General features: G+C 47.4%; 1 protein-coding gene across 6 annotated transcripts in view; it reads right to left on the bottom strand.

The window, feature by feature from the left end:
- Nucleotides 1-20,670, bottom strand: part of TENM2 (teneurin transmembrane protein 2) — a gene marked incomplete at its 5' end in the record, with an annotated part of 923,762 nt that overhangs the window by 62,862 nt on the left and 840,230 nt on the right. For all 6 annotated transcript variants that reach the window (XM_080942456.1, XM_080942457.1, XM_080942458.1 and 3 more), the window contains 2 exons: nucleotides 765-884; nucleotides 5,083-5,293. In XM_080942456.1, the coding sequence (XP_080798582.1) occupies nucleotides 765-884; nucleotides 5,083-5,293 (331 nt within the window). The remainder of the gene's footprint in view (nucleotides 1-764; nucleotides 885-5,082; nucleotides 5,294-20,670) is intronic.

Raw genomic sequence — 20,670 nt, 5'->3', positions numbered from 1 at the left:
CCTGTGTCTGTGTGTCTGTGTGTATACGCCTGTGTGTGTGTGTGTGTGTGTGTGTGTGTGAGTGTAGTGTGTGTGTTCAGTCCAGAATGGGTGTCCTCCCCCCTTTCCTATGGATGTCTTTTCTTTTTCTGTAACTTTTGACTCTAAGCCCAGTGGATTTAGGAAGCAATGGAGCTTTCATCTTGGTGGGGACTGAACGGGTGCCGTGTTCCCAATCAGAAGATAATAGGGGGAGGTCGCCTTCTTTACACAGCAGGGTGACTGCTAAATGTACTTAATTAGACTTCTCTGATTACAGCCCACCCCCTCAAAACCGTAGTGAAAATAACACAACTCTTAAAGCGGCAGATAAAGGCAGTAGGGAAGCGCTGCGGGACACTGTGTCGTGTGGATTCCTGTCACCCTGCACCGCCTTTGATTTAAAATAGGAGTTAGTTTTTAAAAGCTACCTTCCCCTCCTTTTTCTATAATCCTATCCTCCTCCCTGGTACACAAGGAGCAGCAGTTACCTGACACAGCTAAAGAAGGGTGATGGCTGCTAGGCACCTTGGAGCACTGTCCTTTCTGTTTGTTTCCTGGTTAGGATGTCACACCCACAACTATGACATGTCTTTGGGGGAAGTGTTCCTTAGAGGTCTGGGCAGGTGGCCATTGGCCATTCCTGTGTACTAGAAGAAACTACTGGGTTCCAAGCCAACCATACTTTCCCTTCTTGTGTGCCACACTTGGTACTGGGTAGGTACGGGTCACACAGAGCTACTTACGTGCCGTCCTGGCGAGTGATGGTGTAGCCATATTTTGGGTACTTGACAAAAGACACATTCACGCCCACCAAGGGAGTCCCATCCGTGGTTACTACTTGGCCTCGGATCAGAGACACCAGGCTGAGAGAGAGGGAAAAACATGGGTGTGTGAGGCACACGCAGGGAAACAGAAAAGAGCCTTGCTGTGATTTTCTTCCCCGTTGTGGCTGCTTCTTCTTTATTCTTGCCTGGTCCCTAGACTGGAAGAAGACCTTCCATATTGAATGCTGGCTACACAACTCATGGAGGGCTGTGGGCAAAAGGAGATATCTCAAGTCGTTGTTTTGCCTAAGCGTAAGAACACAGACATTCTAGGACAAAAATCCCTGGAGAGTGATGCCTGATCCCTAGGCTGGGCAGTGGAACCTCCTGGGCATATTCCTTTGGCCTTGGCCGTGTTCCATGGCTTGACGTCATTTGGCTCTGTTTGGTCTGAGCTTCAGGCAGCTCCTCATCACTCACGTGTGAGCCTCGGCCTGGCACAGAGCGCATTATGCCTGGATGAGAGCTTCCCCATCTGGCCGCTCATTTCCTAATTTGGCTTTGGAGCAAGGCCATCTTCACTCTTCCTGTAGAGGCTGGGACATCAGGGAGTGCAGAGGAACACACAGAGGTTTGCTATAAGACCCCACCCCCCCATATATGTCATGGTTTGCTACCCTCAAAGGGGCAACATTTCTTACAACCCATAAGAACCTTAGGAAAAGAGAATATTGAAGATTTGGGGTGTGTGTGTATGTGTGGTGGGAATATTTTGGAATCTGATTGCATATAATTACAAAATTCCCTCCTATCAAGATCCTGTTGTCCAGAGAGAAGAGTGTCTGAAACTCTATCCTTTCCCTCTCTCTGGTGTTATGTAATACTCTTCTCTCTCCAGACAACAGTAACTAGAAATTTCTTAATAATCACAACTTCCAGCTATCTGGGAAATCCTGTAAAGCCAAGAGGAGCTACAATAAGGCTTGACTTTGCTTTCCTAAGATACTTAGGACCTGAAGTATTTCTGTTTTCTTATTTTAGAATATCTGCATATCCATAATGAGCTATCTTGGGGATAAGAATCAAGTCTAAACATTCAATTCATGTATGTTTCATATACATCTTATAAACCTGCCCTGAAGGCAATTTGATACAGTATATTTAATGACTTTGTGCATGAGACAGTTTCATGGGACGGGATTCTGTGCTGGGAGTGTCATGACAGTGTGTGACAAGCATTGGTGTTTGGAGTATTTTGGGTTTCTCCACATTAGGGAAGCTCAACCTTTGCTGTAAACAAATCCCAAAGCTGGAGGAATGAGCATCCCCTCTCCCCGAAGCTTCTTGTCCTCATGAAGAAGCAGAGCCATCAGAAGCTCTGTATTTGCTTTAAGCTTCTATCTGGGTACAGAAGTTTTCTAGCTCTCCCGTTGGCCTTGGAGACAGGGGGGCAGTTTGGTTTAGCACAGGCTAAGGATCCCAGGTTCCTGGGCACTCTCCCAACTTCTGGACTCCGTAATCGAGCTGACCCTGCTCTTTGCCAGAATCTTGTCAAAGATTTTTGGAACAGGCTTCCTTTGCCATCCCAGGTGTCCTGAAAACCAGAGGGATGCTGTCCCCAGGTCTCTTTTTCTATTAGCAATACCCCCCTTTCACTGTCAGCTCCAACCCTTTGATGATCTGGGGGTGCTCAGACCACTCCACCGGCAACTCTAATTGTCCGCCACTGGCTGCCTAACAAATGAGCCCCACTTTCTGCTGGTTCCAACCACAGTGCTAGAGTCTTTTGAAAGTGGAAAAGCTAATTTATGAAAATAATCCTCTTGTTCAATTCCATTTCCTTAGCTTCGAGTAAGATTCCTTTAAGGCCTTAGCAGCCACTGTTTTAAAAATCATCGGTATGTGTTGATGGCCACAAAGAATACCGTGCTGGTGATGTGAAAACACCCTTGGAAGTATATCCCACCATGGGCCTTTCTCCCCTCTATCCTTCCACAACAGCCATTTCTTTGAAATCCACCCTACAGCATAAGGCTTTGTGGGGGAGTTCTGCACAGAACGAAGGGGGTTCGACTGTGATTTCTCCAGCTCTGTTTTTCCATCTCTCCCTTGTTGCTAGCTTCCTATTGTTTCTAGGCAGCCAACTTGCAGAAAAAGATTCAGCGAAGACATGCTATCGGTTCACTTCTATTTATGATTATTGATGTGTAACAATTATCACATTATCTAGATAGTGAGGTCTGCTCCATAAATTATAGTGGTGGAGCCAAAGCATCTTGGTTATTTCTGTCTGCCATTATCTAGGGGACGCCTTTGTAGAAGTCTTGAATTAAGTTCCTCATTCCTGGCTTTGCCCCTCACTATTTGTCAGACGATAATGGCCCGAGCTTCACACACGTTACTGAACTTCCTCCGGTGTCTTGCAGGACTATTTTGTCCTTCTGAATTATGTATCTACACAGAGATGTTTGAGAGAGCTGCCTCATCAAACGCCCAAATGGCTTCCTCTAAAGCGTCCTTTCCTCCCTCTGGTCTGTGCGCTGCTCCATTCCACTACATATTTTTGGAATCTGTGCTGACTCTACTGCATCTTGGCCTTTCCCTGGATGCCTCTCGGAAGTGGTAGCTCATGGTGGGAAGGTTAAGATGGTAGCAGAAGGGGTAAAATATGAAAAGGAGAGTATCGGTAAGCGACTGGCTGAGGAAGACACTGAACTCCTAAGTAGGAAAACCTTGGAGCAGATTGAGGTTGTTAACAGTCGTCACAGCCCAAGCAAGTTGCATGGGCTTCACCAAAATGCTATGGAGGAGTGCAGGTCAGTCGAGGGTTTTCATGAGAATTGTGTTAATAATGAAACGTACACAACAGGCACTGTTTCAGGGCCAAGAGCTAACAAAATCTCACTCACTCTATAACCCTGAGTGGACCAGAGCAACAAAGATCCCTTCTCTTCCCTTTCATTTTTCTCTCCTCTCCTCTCCTCTCCTCTCTTCTCCCCTCCTCTCCTCTCACCTCTTTCCCTTCCTTCCTTTTTTCTCCGTCTGTCTGTCTTCCTTTTTCCTTCCTTCTTTCCTTTCTTTCTTCCCATTTTGGTCACAGATTTGTGCATGTCTTTCTCTTCCTCTGTCCCCCCTTTCTCCTTCCTTCTCTTCCTCTTTTCCCCCTCTTCTTCCCTCTCTTCTATTTCTTCCTTCCTTTCTTTTCTTTCTTTCTTTGTTTCTTTCTTTCTTCCTTCCTTCCTTCCTTCCTTCCTTCCTTCCTTCCTTCCTTTTTTCCCTTCTTTTGGCATTCCTCTTTTAAAATAAATAGTAATGTTACTACATGTTATATACTAATGCTCTTGATTTTGCTAAATTGGGAAGATGAGGTTATTGTGCCCAGTATGACTCCAGTAGAAGCTGGGGGTGGGGGGAAGGGCAGCAGAAGGCGAGGTTATGATTTCTTCTACATCATCATTTATTTTTCTGGTTTCTGTTTAGTAAAGTCAAGACCTGAGGTGACCCTATGAACTCTCATGTTCAAAGGAGCTGCTAAAGGCAGTGTGTCATGGTGCGTGTCTGTAATCCCAGCACTTGGGCAGGAGAGACAGGAGGATTTCAGTGAGTTCACGACTAGTCTGGCCTGCAGTCATGAAGTCCATGCTAGTCTATGCTTTTCTCCTTCTGCTCCAGTCGGGGTTACAGAGTGAGGGAGATTCTTTCTAGAATAATCATAGATAAATATATAAACAACAGAGTTGCCCAGAAATGCTTGGGTTCAGCAAACTGAGCTCGAGAGAGCATCATCCTGGATGGGGGCTGTGTGAGCACCAGAGACAACATATAATGTTATGCTAGGTGCTCAATAAATTCCTATAACTGGCATTACCTTGACTTTACGATGCCATGAATGATAGCTTATGTTATCAAGTTAATAACAGCTTTCAAAAACACTCTATCGAATCAACTATTTCAGTCACGTTCCAACAAAAGCCTCTCGCAGAGGCATTAGAAAGGGGATTTAAATAGTGACAAAGATGTCATAAAGGAAGGGATCATACAAATCATCTCAAAGCTTGGAGTCAACAGGTATCATCATGAGGTTCTGGGCTGAAGGTGGTCCAGCCCTGCAGAGCAACCACAGTCCTACTCTAGTGTCCCGGCCAGAGCAACGGAAGCATCTTCAATATGGCCGTAAGCTGCCTCGGGGGAGGGGGACAGTTTCCAGGATCTGGGGAGAAGTCAGAGAACTTTCTTTTGCTCTAATAGAAAAAGGATTGGGGACCTCACTGGCCCACAGGGACAAAAGGGCACCTACCTGCTATTGAAGGGGTTGTCCCCAGGAATGATGTGGGTGCTGTCCTTGCCCGCCAAGAGTTTGATACGGTCATAGAAGGACTTCACTGCAGGCCAGTCTGTCTGGCCTTGCTGAATGATGTCCAAGGGGTCCCGAGACCCCCGACAGAGCAGGCTGTTCTGACAGGCTGACTGTAGGCAGCAGTCAGGGTCCAGGCAATCCACCAGGCCATCTGGAAGGGGAGAAACAGAGCCAGGCTTAGAGCACTGCGTGGCACCAAGCCACTTGGAGATGCTGAGAGACGCTAACACGTTTGTTACCATCAAACCTTCCCATGGGCCTTAGACTGGCAGGTTTCACACAGCAAGCCTTGTATAATTGCAGCTCCCCCAACCCAGAGAATAAACGGTGGATGAAAACAGCCGAAAACATCAACAGTGGTGTCTCTGGCACACTCCCTTTCCTTTGCTTTATTACATTTTCCTGAAAGTCCTTCTTTTTCACTACCAGAACCACCAGGATAGGAATAAAACCCTGAACTTTGCTTTTAAACAACGAAGCATACAAACTGCCCAGAAACTGATCCACAGGGCCTGTGCCGATTGGGTATATATCCACCAAGATTCTGTCAATCTTTCTCCGTTGGAGAAAACCTCCTTCAACTGAACCAAGGGGGACACCGTAGACAAGATGGAGGACCAGGTGCCGTGACCGTCACCTTTTCATGGAGGTGTGGACGTGGCATTGTGTGGCAACCAGGAAAAGAAGTCCCTTCCATTCTGGCTCCTTGAGTGAGTCACTTTTCCTAGATTCCCACCCTTTATCCTCTTACTTAACAACCTACTCTGCCCCCAATACTAGAGTACTGTGCACACACAGGGAGCAGAACAGACAGCACAGAGTCTGGAAGGAGCTGGCAGTAGACAGGAAGAACAGGACAGGAGGACCCACTGTACACAGCCCAGTTTAGGGGTGCCCTTTTAACCCGGGAAGCCTTCCCGGTGTTGCGCCTGGCTAGGTTAGCATTGTTTGCTGGGGTCCACAACCCCCATTTACAAGCTGACATTCTAAACCACAATGAAAACGGGCTTTGAGATGGAACCAAGCTCTGAAAGGTCCCTAGTAACTCAGCTCATTAGCACCGAGTCTCTGCTGAGTCTTCCGGCCTTCCAAGAAGGAATCTGGCCATCAGGAGACACTTAGTCCTCCCGGGGGCCTTGACTTTGAACTTCCCAAGTGTCTGCCATGAGAAACAGATGTCTACTGGGTAAGGCGCACACTCTATGGGGTTTTGTTACAGTAACACCAGCCGAATGGCCTCGCCAGGCACTCCAGATCGGTTCATCTCAGCTCCGCTGAGCACGGCACGCATTACATGCCCAGAGAGAGGATCAACGCCTGCCTCAGGTCTCCGCATGGACTGCCTCCAGGAGCAGGTTCTAGAATCTGCTCTTCAGCCCCAATTCTCAGCTGATTCTAGTGCACGATATCTCTTAGAAGTCATTGCTGACGACACCGTCTTCCTTTGTATAGCAGTTAATTATGTCTCCGTGCCTGCCCCGCCCCTATGGAGGAAAGGAATTGAGTGAAAGATGCTTGGCCTTATTCACATGGACATTTATGCCTCTCTTGGTGTCTGGCAGAGACGACGATGCTCAACAAGTGTTTGTTGAATGACTGAATGACTGTTTGCCATCTTCATGTGTCAGAGAAGGCTGGTGACCAGAACCATCAGGGGAGTGTTCACTTTCCAATTCACTATTAGGACAAGGCTTTTTTTTTTTTTTTTTAAATGGAGCTTGGGAATAACTTAGCTGATCCTTCCTGGATTCCATAGCAGGGCAATTTTTTTTTTTTTTTTTTTTTTTTTTTTTGTGGGTGGCAGTGGGAATAATTAGCATCTTTGAAATGTGCTCTCCAGTCCTGGGCTGGGACAAGCACTTGTCCAGGATTGCTGAATCAGAGGCAGGGCTTTTAAATTTACAACAATGTAATTTATTTATTTTTTGCCCCCCCCCTTTTCCCTTTGGTTTTTCCTAATGAAACTGAAATATGTAATCTCACCAAAGTTCCTCTGTAATCCGGCAGTTGATGTACAAGTCTCAATGCATTACTCTGTTTTTAGCAAACAAACAAATCAGGGCGGCGGTGTGTTCTGCTTGGCTTTAAATTACTGAAACCAGCCTCTCGTTTTCCATGTGGGCAGATGCTGCTGGTGCGCCTCGTAACACATTTAGATTTACAAAATTTCCTAGAAATGTGGACACAAGAGGGCAGGCAGGCAGGCTCGGTGTAAATTCACAGGCTTTGGAAATCAAGGCTCTGAGTATGTGCAGGCTGAACGTGAGGCTCCCTAGAGCCCAGGAAAGTGGAGAGGCCCCAGGAACAGTGCTGGGGCTTGAACAACATCCTGGAAGAGGGCTGGTCCAGGAACACAGCCCCAGATCCACGGTCCGATTGTTCGTCTGGATTCAAGGGGGGGGGGGCACTGGCAGAGTAAGGAAGAAAAGGGGGAGAAAAATAATTGCATTGAATTCTGCCGTGAACATCACGTTTGTGGACCGCTGCTGAACTAGACAGGGAATCCGCATAGAACGCCTGCTTCGGGTTTTAAAAATAACCCGCTGAGATCCACACTTCTATTCAGCAGCCTAGAAGCTTCTCAGGTGAGAAGAAACCCACTGTTCTTAGAGCTATAGATTTCTTTTAAGGTCGCCGGCCTCTTCCCATTAGGAGCCCCATCCATCTCTGGTGGCCTTGCCCTCTTACAGCTGAGAAGGGCTTCTTCCTCCTCCGGCCCTTTTACCACTCACCCCATAGTACCAGCTTAAGGACGTACGTGTGTACATCCAGTTCAAATAAAACCAGGAGACAGTTTTCCTATTAAGCAGCAAGCATGCTGCCCCCACCCCCCCCATTCCCCGCTACAGGGAGGCTGTCACTCTTTCTAGGTTTGCCAATACCTTCAGTCCCCCCCACTCCTTTGTTGATACTGTTTTGCTTTTTTTAAAAAAAATTTTTAATATGAGGGCTCAGAATAGCAAGAGCTGGTGTAAACACACCAGCAATATAAGAAGAAAAGAGATATAAATGATCTCCTCCTACAAATTTGCATTTCTCGGCTGTGGTCGCACTGTTTTGGGGTGTGGGAGTCATCAGGGCCGCAGCCTACACTGTGCCTGTAATGCCTCCTCATGCTGTGCGATCGCTGGCTGTTGCCCCCCAATACTTTCAGGCCGCACCGTGAACTTCAAATTGGCCCTCCAGTCTCCCCGTGGCCTGTCAGTCACGGGAATCGCATCTTTATGCTAGCAAGCCCCTTGGATGGAGTCTGACATTGCAATCTTCAGTAAATTACCCTGTCACTGACAATCCTGCAGTTATCTCGCAAACAATCAAGCAGGCAATCAAACCACTCGGAATTGCTGGTTCAGGACCAAGAGGCCAGGACGTCTCCATCCAATAGGGCGGGAAGCCACAGGCCCTCTGATGACACTCCCATTTCTTTATTTATTTATATACCTACTTATTTGTCTGGCCTCGGATCCACCTACCATCCCTCCTTTGGTGTGTGTGTGTGTGTGTGTGTGTGTGTGAGGTGTTGAGGTGGTGGTGGGAGTGACCCTCAACAGGAGCTTCATCCATTGTGACTCAGCAAGTGGGACCTCCCAGGTGGCCCATGGTGTGTGTGGACACGTCTGTTCACATGTCCACATCTGCTTCAGGTCCATTCTAGGCACCTTCTGTCAGAAATGAGGCTAAGTCACAGCTTTGGCCAACTTTTCTATGCGTGTACTGGGACATAAGATAATTGAAGAATCTTTCTGGAAACTGGATTGAGCCCACTTATTTATTTATATTTTAATATTAATTAATTGCAGTCTCACTAAGACTCCTAAAATAATCACTTTTCTATTATTTTCTATCGCTGTTGTTTTGATATAGGGACTCACATAACCCAGGCTGGCCCAGAATTCACTCTGTTTGTAGCTGAGGATGACCCTGAGTTCCTGATCTTCCTGTTTACACTTCTTAAGTATTGGGACTGGGATTGTACACTACCGCATTACACTTAGTTAATTTTATCTTTTAAAGATTATTTCTTATATATACATACACTGTCGCTGTCTCCAGACACACCAGGAGAGGGCATCAAATCTCATTACAGATGGTTGTGAGCAACCATGTGGTTGCTGGGATTTGAACTCAGGACCTCTGGAAGAGCAGCCAGTGGTCTTAACCAGTGAGCCATCTCTCCAGACCGACACTTAATTTATTTTTTAAATGTCACTTTTGATTAAAAACACCAGGCAATCTAGTAATATGGAGTGAGGGCTTTGGATTAGAAGTCCTAACAGAAAAGGTCCCACTCCTACACAGAGTCAGAGGGAAGAGCCTGCTGTGTGGAACTGGGTGGATTTGTGGTTGGATTTCCTCTTCCTTGGCTTTGTCCCAGCTGCACAAGCTTGGGAAGATGAACAACTTTGTTGAGCCTCAGTTTGTTTGCCTTTAAAACTGAATTTTCTGTCTGAGCATGGTGGCCCATGCCTTTAGTTTTAGCATTTGAGGGGCAGGGGCAGAGGCAGGGGCAGAGGCAGGGGCAGGCCAATCTCTGTGAGTTGGAGGTAAACCTAGTGTATGTGCTTGCTACAGCATTATGAGGTAGAGAATAAGGGACTTGATGTATAGAATATCCTTTTATCGGATAGCACATGTTTAGTAAATTACAGGTATTCCCCTAACCAGAAGTTCACTGACGCTATAAACGCATCCCGTTTATTCAACACGGACAAGAAAAGGAATAAAATCAATACTCCTTTATATTTCGAGTCTTTCATTAGGATGGGCCCGGGGTTGGTCAAACCTTGGCAAACTTGCTAAGTTCCAAATAATGACAGGTTTGGAATGGTATGGAGGAAGCAGTGCTTTGATACTCTTAAACTTTGAGTCTTCACAATAGCTTTGCAACTGAGGGCAAGGCAACCTTGTAACTTCAGACTGGGTCCTTGAGTTTGAGTCTCAACTTGGCTACTGTTCAGCTTCTGTGGACAATCAGCTGCCTCGGGCCTCTCATCCCTCCCCCTCTCCCATGTGCCAAGCAGAGATGGCAGTGATGGAGTGAGTGTTGTCTGGAGACTTAAGTCATAGGATTCTCAGCCCTCTGGATCTGGTATTTGTATCTTATCTGCACCTTCAACTAAACTCAGATAGAAAATGAAGCCAAGCCTATGCTGGTTACATCTGTACGGGGCACATGTAGATGGGTTCCTGTTTTTCAGCCAATACAAAGTTGTTCCTCTGTATACAGCATTTACATTGTAGCAGAACCCACTGAGAGTGGGTCTGTCTACTTAGGCCTGTGAGCTATACACTGATGGGAATAGCTCTGAATATGGCCCAACACAAAGTCATAAATTTACTTAAAGTATTTGTGTGTGTGTGTGTGTGTGTGTGTGTGTGTGTATGACTTGGATGCCAAGCTACCAAAGATCAATTTTGTAAATGATGTTACATGCTGATGTCACAGGCTGGACACCCCAGAGCAGGATTCTGGAAGATGTGAGGAGGCTACCTTGCAAGCTCCACAGGTTTTTCCTAACTGATCGGAGCATGGGGGTTTAGTATCTGTGCCCCACCCCCATGGATGCCAAAGAATGACTTGTGGTACTTGGAGCAGTGTCTGGTACCACGAGTGCTCAGAGATTGAACTGAAACCATTAAGAGCATCCTACAGAGGAAGAAACTGAAGCTTGCAAGGCTGAGTCAGTCTTAGCCAACTGGCGAAGATACAGGAAAAGGCAGCCAACGCTAGCCTCTCTGTTACAGGAATGAGATGCTTCTTCATTAAAGGACGTCAGAAGACACGCTACCTGGCTGGTTACCCGGGGAAATTCAAGACTTAATCACTTCTGAAGGCCTGTCTACAGCTCCCGCTGGGGAGGAACTGGGCCGGTTGACATGGGCATCTAAAAAGGGACGGGCATGAGAAACAAACTCCCAGAAATTCATTCCTAGAATCAGGCTGCTGAGGAACACCCCACCCCTCCCCCTTCGCCTGTGGGATTCAAACCATCACACTGGGTTGGCACACATCTTCTGGGATGGCTAGAGGCTTGTGTCAGCCACCTCTGGTCCCTCTCTGCTCTGTTGGGTTTTAAAGGGCCCACCTGCATGGTCTAGAGACTTCCGCTCAAACAATTAATGAACGCTTACCAGTAAAGACGAGCTCTGGTTCACGGTAGGAGACGGCATGTACACAGGGGAGTAGCCATTGTCAACACTCACATGTAGTCTATCTTTTTGTCCCCAAAGAGGCTACCTGCATCTTTGCCTGGGCTCGGGCCAAAGGGAAAGTGAAGATACTTATGTCTCCTGTTTCCCTCTTTGGTCTCTGTTAAACTGCGGACTTTGCGAGAATCTGGTTAAAAGCGTTTGGGGTGGTTTTGTGGCATCTCGTATTTCCCACAGTTTGGAAGGCACGTGACTTCCCCTTTGACCTGCCCGAATGCTCTGGGTTTCTAAAGCATTAAGGGCTATAGAAAAACGCCCGTGTTTACTTTTCTCCGTTTTGTTCTGCCGAAAGGTAGCTCACATTGACCTCAGTGACTCAGTGCAGGTGCAGGGATACTCGGTCAACTTCTGCACGCTGTCTGGGCTGTATAGGCAAGATTGCTCATCGGGTAGTGACACTTGCTACGGTTCTGATGACCTGGGTCTGATTCTTAGGATCCTATGGGACAAGGAGAGAGCCAGCCTCTAATCTCCTTTTATCTTTGAGGTCCTTTAGTCTCCACACACGTGCACACTCACAAAATAACTACATGTAAAAATGTCTTAAAAGCTCAGATTTTCACACTGACACCCTCTTCTCCCAGACCATGGTTTGGGAGAATCCACTGCAAGGACACACAATCACCCACCCATCGGCCCGTCCTTTCCAGCAGGCCACGGGGCTATGGAGAGTTTTGGTTAAAAACATGAGCTTTGAAGAGGACATACTGATCCTCCGGCCGGGTGGTCAGGAATAGACATGGTCAGACATTACAGCCTCCTCTGTGAGGAGGTCCTGGCTGGGGAAAGGCCCAGGGGAACTTTCCGGGCACTCCACACTTTTCTGCTCCTCATCTTGGCTAACTAGCTGTACAGGAAATTTCAGAAAGTGGTGGAGTAACAAGGATGAAATCTCACAGGAATGTCGGTGATCAGCCAAGCTGGTCAATAGGCCTAGGAGAGAGGGCACACCTGGGCACATGCTAAGGGTGTTGGAATCACTATTATTTCTTCTTTGCTTTCTTTCTTCCTTCATTTCTTTCTTCTTCCTTCCTTTCTTCCTTCCTTCCTGTCTTTCTTTTCCTTCCTTCCTTCCTTTCTCTCTCTCTCTCTCTCTCTCTCTCTCTCTCTCTCTCTCTCTCTCTCTCTCATCTTTCTTGGGTCCTCTGGGTAGCCATGGCTTGCTGACCGACACAGAGATTAGTAAATTTTCATTTCCCTTAAGAAAGAAATGCAGGTAGTGCAGACAACAAACCCAGGAGATCTTGGGGTTAATCATGGGCGGGTGCTGGAAGAGCCACTGGCTCCGTGAGAAGGACAGTGGTGTTCGACAAGACCTAGAAGGAATTTGGCACTTTGTTCTGCAACGGAAATCAAGGAGGAAGAAGTCGTGATGTCTGGTCAGCAAGGGCCCTGACAAAGGCCAAGGGACCGCCCCTCCCACCATGGGCTGATAGTTTCAGGGAGATGGCAACCCTGGGGAGGATTTTGCCTTGGAAGAATCTTACTTAGGTTGAGCTCTGGCATTGTTATCCTCCAACAAATATATTTTGGTCAGTCCTCTGTCTATGTAAACAATCTCCTAGTAGAAACGATCATTACTGTGGCAACCCAATCTGTAGGAGACTGCAGAGAGAATACTCCTCCCTTCTGTAGAAGCTGTCTACGCCCTTTGGAGCTTCTGGCTACCTGGCCCTCGGATGATGCATGAAGGTTGTATAACAGGCACTGAAAAACTTTTGCTGAAGAGCATTGATTCCTCACTGGAGCCACAAAGTAAGCAATGGCTGGACAATTAGGCCTCCATTAGGCATCTCGTTAGCTTTGGGAGTTTCAGAGCCCCCCCAAAACATAGCAGAAATAGCAGCCACATTGGAAGCCAGAAAAAGACTGATAGAGGAACATCTGTTTTACAAGAGATGGGAATTTTGTGTACACACTGACTAGCCAACAAGCCACACCTCCAATGATGTCGGTTATCTATGATGGGGAACTTGTCTCCTGGTGAAGATGGCATCATTTTATGGGTACCATATTGCTCCCTTCAAGTGATGACAAGGACAACTTCCTTTAATTAACCAGCAGAGCCAGAACTGAGCTGACAATCACCCAGAACAGGCATGGACCAAGACCGTGTGATTATCTTTGACCCTCACCTTCACCTCAGCTCTTCCCCTGTTTAAGAGAAGGCTCATGCAGGTGCCACAAAGACAGACCTGTGGTGGTGGAACACCTTTATCTGTGCTTTTCCTTATACCACACTGACTGGCTTCTTTATACACCGATCACCAAGAACTCTCTCATTGTCTGGCCCAGCCTCCTGGGACTCCTGGAGTTGGAGCTAAAACCCTGCTAAATCCCAGATTAACTCTTGGTGTCTGGTCGATTCAGCATGCTTCAAGAATGGCTACTAAAGAATGGTAGACATTCCAAAGACACCCTGATGGGGAGACAGGGAGCTTACATGGGGTGGTCCTACAAGTCAACATGCTGGCTCTATCGTATTATTTGGAAATGTCCAAGGAGGTCTCTCTAAATCCCAGGCCCTGCAAAGATGTAGTACCTGGCCTTTTCCCAACTTGTTCATGGTGGCACTGGCTCTTGGCCCAGTTAGCAAGAAAAGCAAATAAGGATAAACTTTAGAATGGCATCCTGGCTTTCAGAGCTGGAACCTTATTCATTGGCTCTTTAACCCTGGGCAAAGGAATTCACTTTCCCAATCTATACAATGGGTTTACCCTGATGCGCAGAGAATGGGACCCCCCCTTCCATGAAGAATGACACAGCTCTGTGAATGGCAAGTCTTAATGACACTTCCTGCTCTCCACCAGAGAAGGGCATTGTTCCATTTGCATTTTTCCCCTATGCCTGCCAACAAGTTGGAAGTGAGGAGTAATTGAAAGTATTCTGACTTGATGTAACTAAGAAGTGAAAGGTGCGGGGGCAAGGCTGACTTGATTTAACTTGGCAATACGAGATTAGTTCTTCATTGCCTCTGTTAGGTTTCCCGCGTTGCCAACCTCTGAACGCAATAGATTGGCTGACAGGGTGCTCATTTGGAACGCTTCACCTGCCATTAATACCCTGGCTGCCTGATGGACCGTTGCTCCTCAGACGGCCTGCTCTCCCTCTGTGGAACATGGGCACTCTTAAATATTGCAAGAAGGAGAAGTGCACTTTTACTCCTGGAAGGCCTGTTGGAAGTTTTCCTCTTACTTCATGCCAATTCTTTGTGTCAGTCTCTGAGTTCCGGGGCCAAAGAGCCTTGCCCCAAAGCACCTTCAGCTTTTCTTATGACTTAGCAATGGAAGACCAGTCAGGCTTGACCGGAGACCTGGCAGAATGGAAGCCCCACTGCTAGCTCGTTGCCAGCCTCCCTGCTCTTGGGGCGGGATGAGGGAAAGCGAAAAAGCAGAGTCAGCTAGGAGAGTCACAAGACTCTGCTACCCAAGGCAAGGGTGTGATTCAGGTGTGACCTCACTTCTCCAGTACTCTAGCTGTGACTGGAGGCCACTGGGGGTGAGGGGCGGATGTTTTCCCACCATATCCCGAATGCTCATCCACTTTATTTATTTTGGGAAGGTTTGATGCTCCCTACACAAATACACCCAACAAAATCTGCTAGGGACTTTGGGTGTGGCTTGAGAGCCTGTACTACTTACAAGCTCTCTGGCAATGGGGACACTTGTTCTGAGCACTGAGTTTCCAGTATCTATAATCTAACCCAGCCTTGTTCAAAGTATGGTCCTTGTCACCTGGTCTGGAGGACAGGCACTTGGATTCTTGCTGCTGTCAAGAGCGTGAATCTGTGTTTTAGTAAGAGCCCAGGTTGATTCCTTTGCTTATCCAAGTGTAAGAATCCTTGCCCTGAATTACTGTAAAGGCCCTTTAGACACCAAAAGAAGTTCATGTAGCCCTGAGGTATTACACCAGATTTTCCAATCTAGGACTCCTGCAGTATATTATCAGGGTTCCCCGAAACACAGAAATGGAGGTGGCAGGTTGGGGGTGGGAGATTCAAGTACAATTTGTGAGAGATCAGTTAAGTAATATGAAACTAAGTTCTCACAGCAGAACTTCTCAGAGTCCTTGATATGCAAATACTCACAACTCTTTAATACCACAGGAGAGCGAGTGGATAGCGCTTCATGATGGAGGAGATCTTTGGTCTAGACATGCCTCTACAACTGTATCCAGTGTCACATAGCTTAACAGCATGTGGAGGTATTCTACCATACAAGGGGCTCTGTTCTTGGAAAGGCCAACCAAACCTTCCGGTCCTCCACAGTAACAGGTAGCATCTCTGTCCCTGCTTGTCTGTACAGACTGTGGTGGCCAACAGTAACCATGCCCAACACATACAATACTATGACAAGCATGACCCTCCTAGTGAACTGTAGGGTCCCACTGTCCCATTTCTATTTCTGCCTTTTCACTGCTTCCTGGATACCCTGAGGTGGCCCTAAGTACAGGGGCCCAGTGCTAAGTGACATCATTCTGGGAGACTTCATGTTGATGAAGCATCGCACACTTTCTCCTGTTGTGATACCACATTGTCATGTGCAAATGCCATGCAGCTGAGTTACAAAACAATTGCCAAAAAAAAAACCTAATTTTTTTTTTTTTGGTTTACATTTATGAGCCCTTGTCTGGATGCAGTTCATAGGCTGTGGTTCCCAAGCCTGATTGCAGGCAAGTGTGTCTTTTGAGGGCTAATAGTTGGCGCCTACAGAGAGGTTTCTAGGCGTCAGCTACTGCGTGAAGTCGTTGCCACGTGGCACCCTGGGATCCCAGGCATTGGGGCTGCCCTGTACAACGGCAGAGCTAGAGAGCTAGACACGGATACAATGAGTTGATGAAGCGGTGAGGTTGGGTTTGAACAGGGCTTGCGGCTCTCTAAAGTCCACGTCTTCCATGTAGTTGTTCAAGGCTATGCCTCTCCTTAAACACCCCTCCCTTCTTGGGAGTCAGTGTAGCACAGAGCTCTGCTTTGAGGCTGCCTGTGGGCACAGCTAAGTCAACTGGAAGGCCTAGTGATGTGAATACACGTTGTGTCGGGCTATGGGATATTTAGTCAGTTTTCTCCTCCAGGTCTCCACTTATATCCAGCTTACATGTTGACTTGGTAGGTGACCACTGGGCTGGTCCTGTACCAGCTCTTCAAGCTTTCCTGCTCTACACCATGAATCCTTCATCCAGTCAAGATCACTCACAGATGCTCTTAGGAACCTCACAACTGGGTTCTACCAGCTCCATTTTGCGGGTGGAAAAACTGAGGCTCAGAGAGCAACTGGGTAGTGCTGCCCAAGTGCACAAAACTTATTAGTGATGGATGCATGATTCCCACATTGGTCATCTGCTCCCACATCCTCTTGACTCCTACTCCTGACTCTGCCAAGAGGCTGTGAGGGTCTTCGCACATCAGGGTCACCTCTGAATGTTGAAGTTGCAGCAAACACTCTCAGTTTCTCATTTTCTTCCTTCTCTCCTCCTTTTTTTTTTCTGCCCTGCCCCTAACCCTTTCTTCTTTCCATTCTTGGCTAGCTGACTTCCTTCAGCCTTGAAGCAGCTTCCAGAGATGATCTCATTTGATAGGTAGTTCAGCACCATGGACAGACCCTGTTAGCCCTGAGATGTTTGCAGTACAATAAGGGACTTCTATCCTGGCTGCTGCTACCCCTTGACTATTACAAAAGCCACTGGCCACAGAGAGCAGGGCCTCTGATCCCAGCCTCCCATCTCCTCAAGCGCTTGCCCTCTGCCTGCTGGGCCTGGCCTCTCATAACCACCTTCTTTCCCTTCCCAGCTCCTCATCAGCTTGCGTTTCACAGAGCCTGCTGACAGGTCAGACAGATGAAGCCGGTGGCCATGGAGCCTAGGCCCAGCAGGGGGTAGCAGCCTGGTGGGGTGCCAGACAGTGACCTGCCTGGTCCTTCAGAAAAAAAGGGGCTGTCACAGTCAATGCTGTGGAGCAACAAGCTGGAACAGCTACTGAAGGAGACCCAGGGATGTCTGAGTCCAGAATGGGCTTCAGGGTTGAGACCATTGGGGCATGATGCTTCTCCTTCTGTGGCGTAAACACACTTCTGACTGCTGGCTGGGGGGAGGGACTGGCTATCAAACAAGCTTTCAGCTTGACTGGGACAATGGAAAGGACTGATTTCTAAATGACTCCTTTCCTAAAGACAGTCACCCCTGAGCAGCAGGCAGGGGATGAACTCTCGGGATAAACTCATTTCATCCTCACGACTCCTCTGCCGGATGGGTGCCAGGAGCCAATACCATACTGCTGGTTGTGATTGTGAGATCCGGAGACACACAAAAATACATCCAACAAAGTGACCGTGTGCAACATATTGGTTGCAAACCATTAGCTCTGTGGCCTTGGGCTTCTCACTTCATTCCTGGGGCCTTGACTTCTTATCTACAGAATGGTACTAATAGTCAATATCCGGGTGACAAGGCTGTCAAAAAAGATTAAGCCTTTTATCAGAAGCATTTAGTATATGATGAACAGTTGTCTCCTCTCATGCCACAGCTGCAGAAAGTCGGTCTTAGAAAGATGAAGGCTTGTGAGCAGTGAGGCTGGGACAGTGAACAGTAGGCCCAGCCTTGGCCTTCTCTACCCTGCTGTTTCTTCACTGACAAGCTGCACGCGGAGATTGTCCATAGCGGTTCTGCACTTCTACCTGTCTTAATGGGCGATTCGGGGGTGCCTTAGTCAACTCTGGGTTTGTCGATGTGACAAAATTACCTGACAAAACCAACTTAAGGAAGAAGCATTGAGCTTGGCTATGGCTTTAGCCTATGGTTGGCTTGCTCCTCTGTTATGGGCCTATGATGGGGCAGGGGAATGCGGCAGAACAAAGGTGTTCACCTCAGGGTGTCTGGAAAGCAGAGAGGAGACAGGAAGGGGCTGGGGACAAAGGACAGACTCTAAAATAACATGTCCTATGTAGTCTACTTCCTTCAAGTAGGCCCCATCTTCCTCAGGTAGGCCACTACCTCCCGATAATGCCAGCATGTTATGAATCCATTATCGGATGGGTCCACTGATGGAGGCATTCAATTACCTGTCAGGCACTGACTGGCCTCAACAGCAATGACCACACCTTTAACATATAAGCCCGTGGGGACCATTTTACACACAAACCGTAACAACTTCAACACCGATGTCATACCTCCTAGGCAGTCCCTGTATAGGATGAAACAACTTCGGTAAGAGCAATGAAGACCAGTACAGCCATGTGCCAGTGTCTTGGCGAAAGGAAATAAAGAATCTTACATTTGGATTTTTCTTGGTCAAGTGGCTTCAGTGGTATATAACAACGTACGTTTCCTTTCTTTTTTAATGCTAAAAATTTTCATTTGTTTATTCTGAGAATTAATAAGCTGTGACACTGTTTTCAACTGGGTGCAAACTAGGGGCTCTTGAGAAGAACCTTAACTGAGGAGTTGCCTCCATCGGACTGACTGTAGAAAAGTCTGAGGGGGGGCATTTTGGTGATTCCTTGCTTGTGCAGGAGGGTGGTGCTGCTCCTGGCTTAAGTCGTTGCAGGTTGTGTAAGAAAGCAAAGCAGCTCCGCCATGGTCTCTGCTCCAGTTCCCGCCTCCGGCTTCTTGCCTGAGTCTCCGCCTGACCTTTCTAGATGGTAGACTGTAACCTAAGGGAGATAAACCCTTTTCTCCCATGTTTCTTTTGGTCATGGTGTTTATCACCGTGACAGTGGGATGTGCATATATGGTATTTGATTCTATTTCCTCTAAGTCTTCCCCTAACACCTCTCAGATCCACTCCCCGACTCCCAACTTTGTGTCCTTGATACTTACATATTTATTTTATAGCCCACAGATACTGATTTGTTCTGTCCATATATACTGCTGGGTGTGGGGCTGTTCAGTGAAAACTCTCAGCCCCTCAGACACCCTCAGCTGTCCTTAGTTAGCGGTGGGGATTAGGAAGGTATCACTGTTTGAAGCAGTGATTGAGAAACAAAAATCCTTACATGAAATTTACACATCCCTAAATCATATACTAGATAAAAGCAACTGTTTTATAGCTTTCTCATGGGGGCAAGTGCTAATCAGTTCACAGGACAGAGTCAATGATGACAGACAGGGATGGGAAGCTAGATTCTAGAGGGTCCAAGCAGACAGTAAACAAAGGAATGCCTATCAGGTACAGAGGGAGTGAGAGTGCTTTCAAGACACTGACTGAGGCACTGTAACTAGTAGAGGATGTTGGCGGTGAGGACCACTGAAGGGGGGGGCAGGAAGGGCTTCCTAGAAAAAGTGACATTTAAGTAAAACCTAGATGATATGAGGGCACAAGTCACAGAAACATCCGGAGGAAGAGGTTTCTAGGATGACGAGACAAATTCGCAGAGGTAGGAATGTATTTGAGCGTTGTAGGGTCAAGCAGGCTGGTGAGGACAGAGTAGAGGAAAGAAGATGAGGAGGAGAGGGATTGGAGGTGAAGCTGCAGCTTGCACTGGGAACTGTCACCAGAGCCTGCCAGCCATTCTATGGCAGAGGAGGCAGAGGAGGCTTAATCAAGGATGCCGGGCTTTGACTATTATTAGGATTCTTCTTATGGCTCTGTGTAGTCTGGGCCAGTGACATTGGTGGCATGATCTAGCAGAAGGTGGGAGAGGTGAAAAGTACTCACACATTGTAAGTCTAGTTGCTAAGCAATAGAGACTTGGTGGTTGGGCCAGAGACCATCCAAAGATATGTCTGGCAACATGTGTGACAGCCAGCATGCCAGAAGTCATGGCATGGTCACTTCAGTTAGACTGTGGCAGTTGGCAGGTGATAATGTTACTAAAGGGGCCTAGGATGATGGCTTATTCTCACACCTGCCTTTTATTCAAGCCCTCCTGGAAGAAGAAGATAAAACACTAAAAGCAAGAGTCCCAAGTCATCTCCACCACTGTACCTCTGTGTAATTGGTCTACATGAGCCCAGAGACACTACCAGGATCCTTGTACCAGTCAAGCTGCAGTTACTTTGAGATGCAGAAATGCTTGGCCTGTTTTTCTCATTAAGTGACCCTGGGACTGCCATGCCCACTAGCTTGAGCTCTCCTCAAAATGACACACGAGAGGCTCTTGGTGTCAGCGTCACTTGGGAGCTTATTTGAAACACACATCTGTGGGCCCCACGCCAGCCCCACCGAATCCACAGTCTAGGAATGGGTCTTAAGAGTCTATGCATGTGGCTTGTGGATAATTCTGACTCTGACTCACGGTGCTTTGCATCTTGCTTTAACTCAGCAGTGGCTTCCCAAGCCTTTCAAGGTAGTAGCTAGCCTTAACCCCACTTTATAGAGGACAAGAT

The sequence above is a fragment of the Micromys minutus genome (assembly GCF_963924665.1).
Source record: "Micromys minutus genome assembly, chromosome: 31".
Classification (NCBI taxonomy): Eukaryota; Metazoa; Chordata; class Mammalia; order Rodentia; family Muridae; genus Micromys; species Micromys minutus.
Note: the sequence above shows the minus strand (reverse complement) of the source record. Positions and strands in the feature narration are given on the sequence as shown.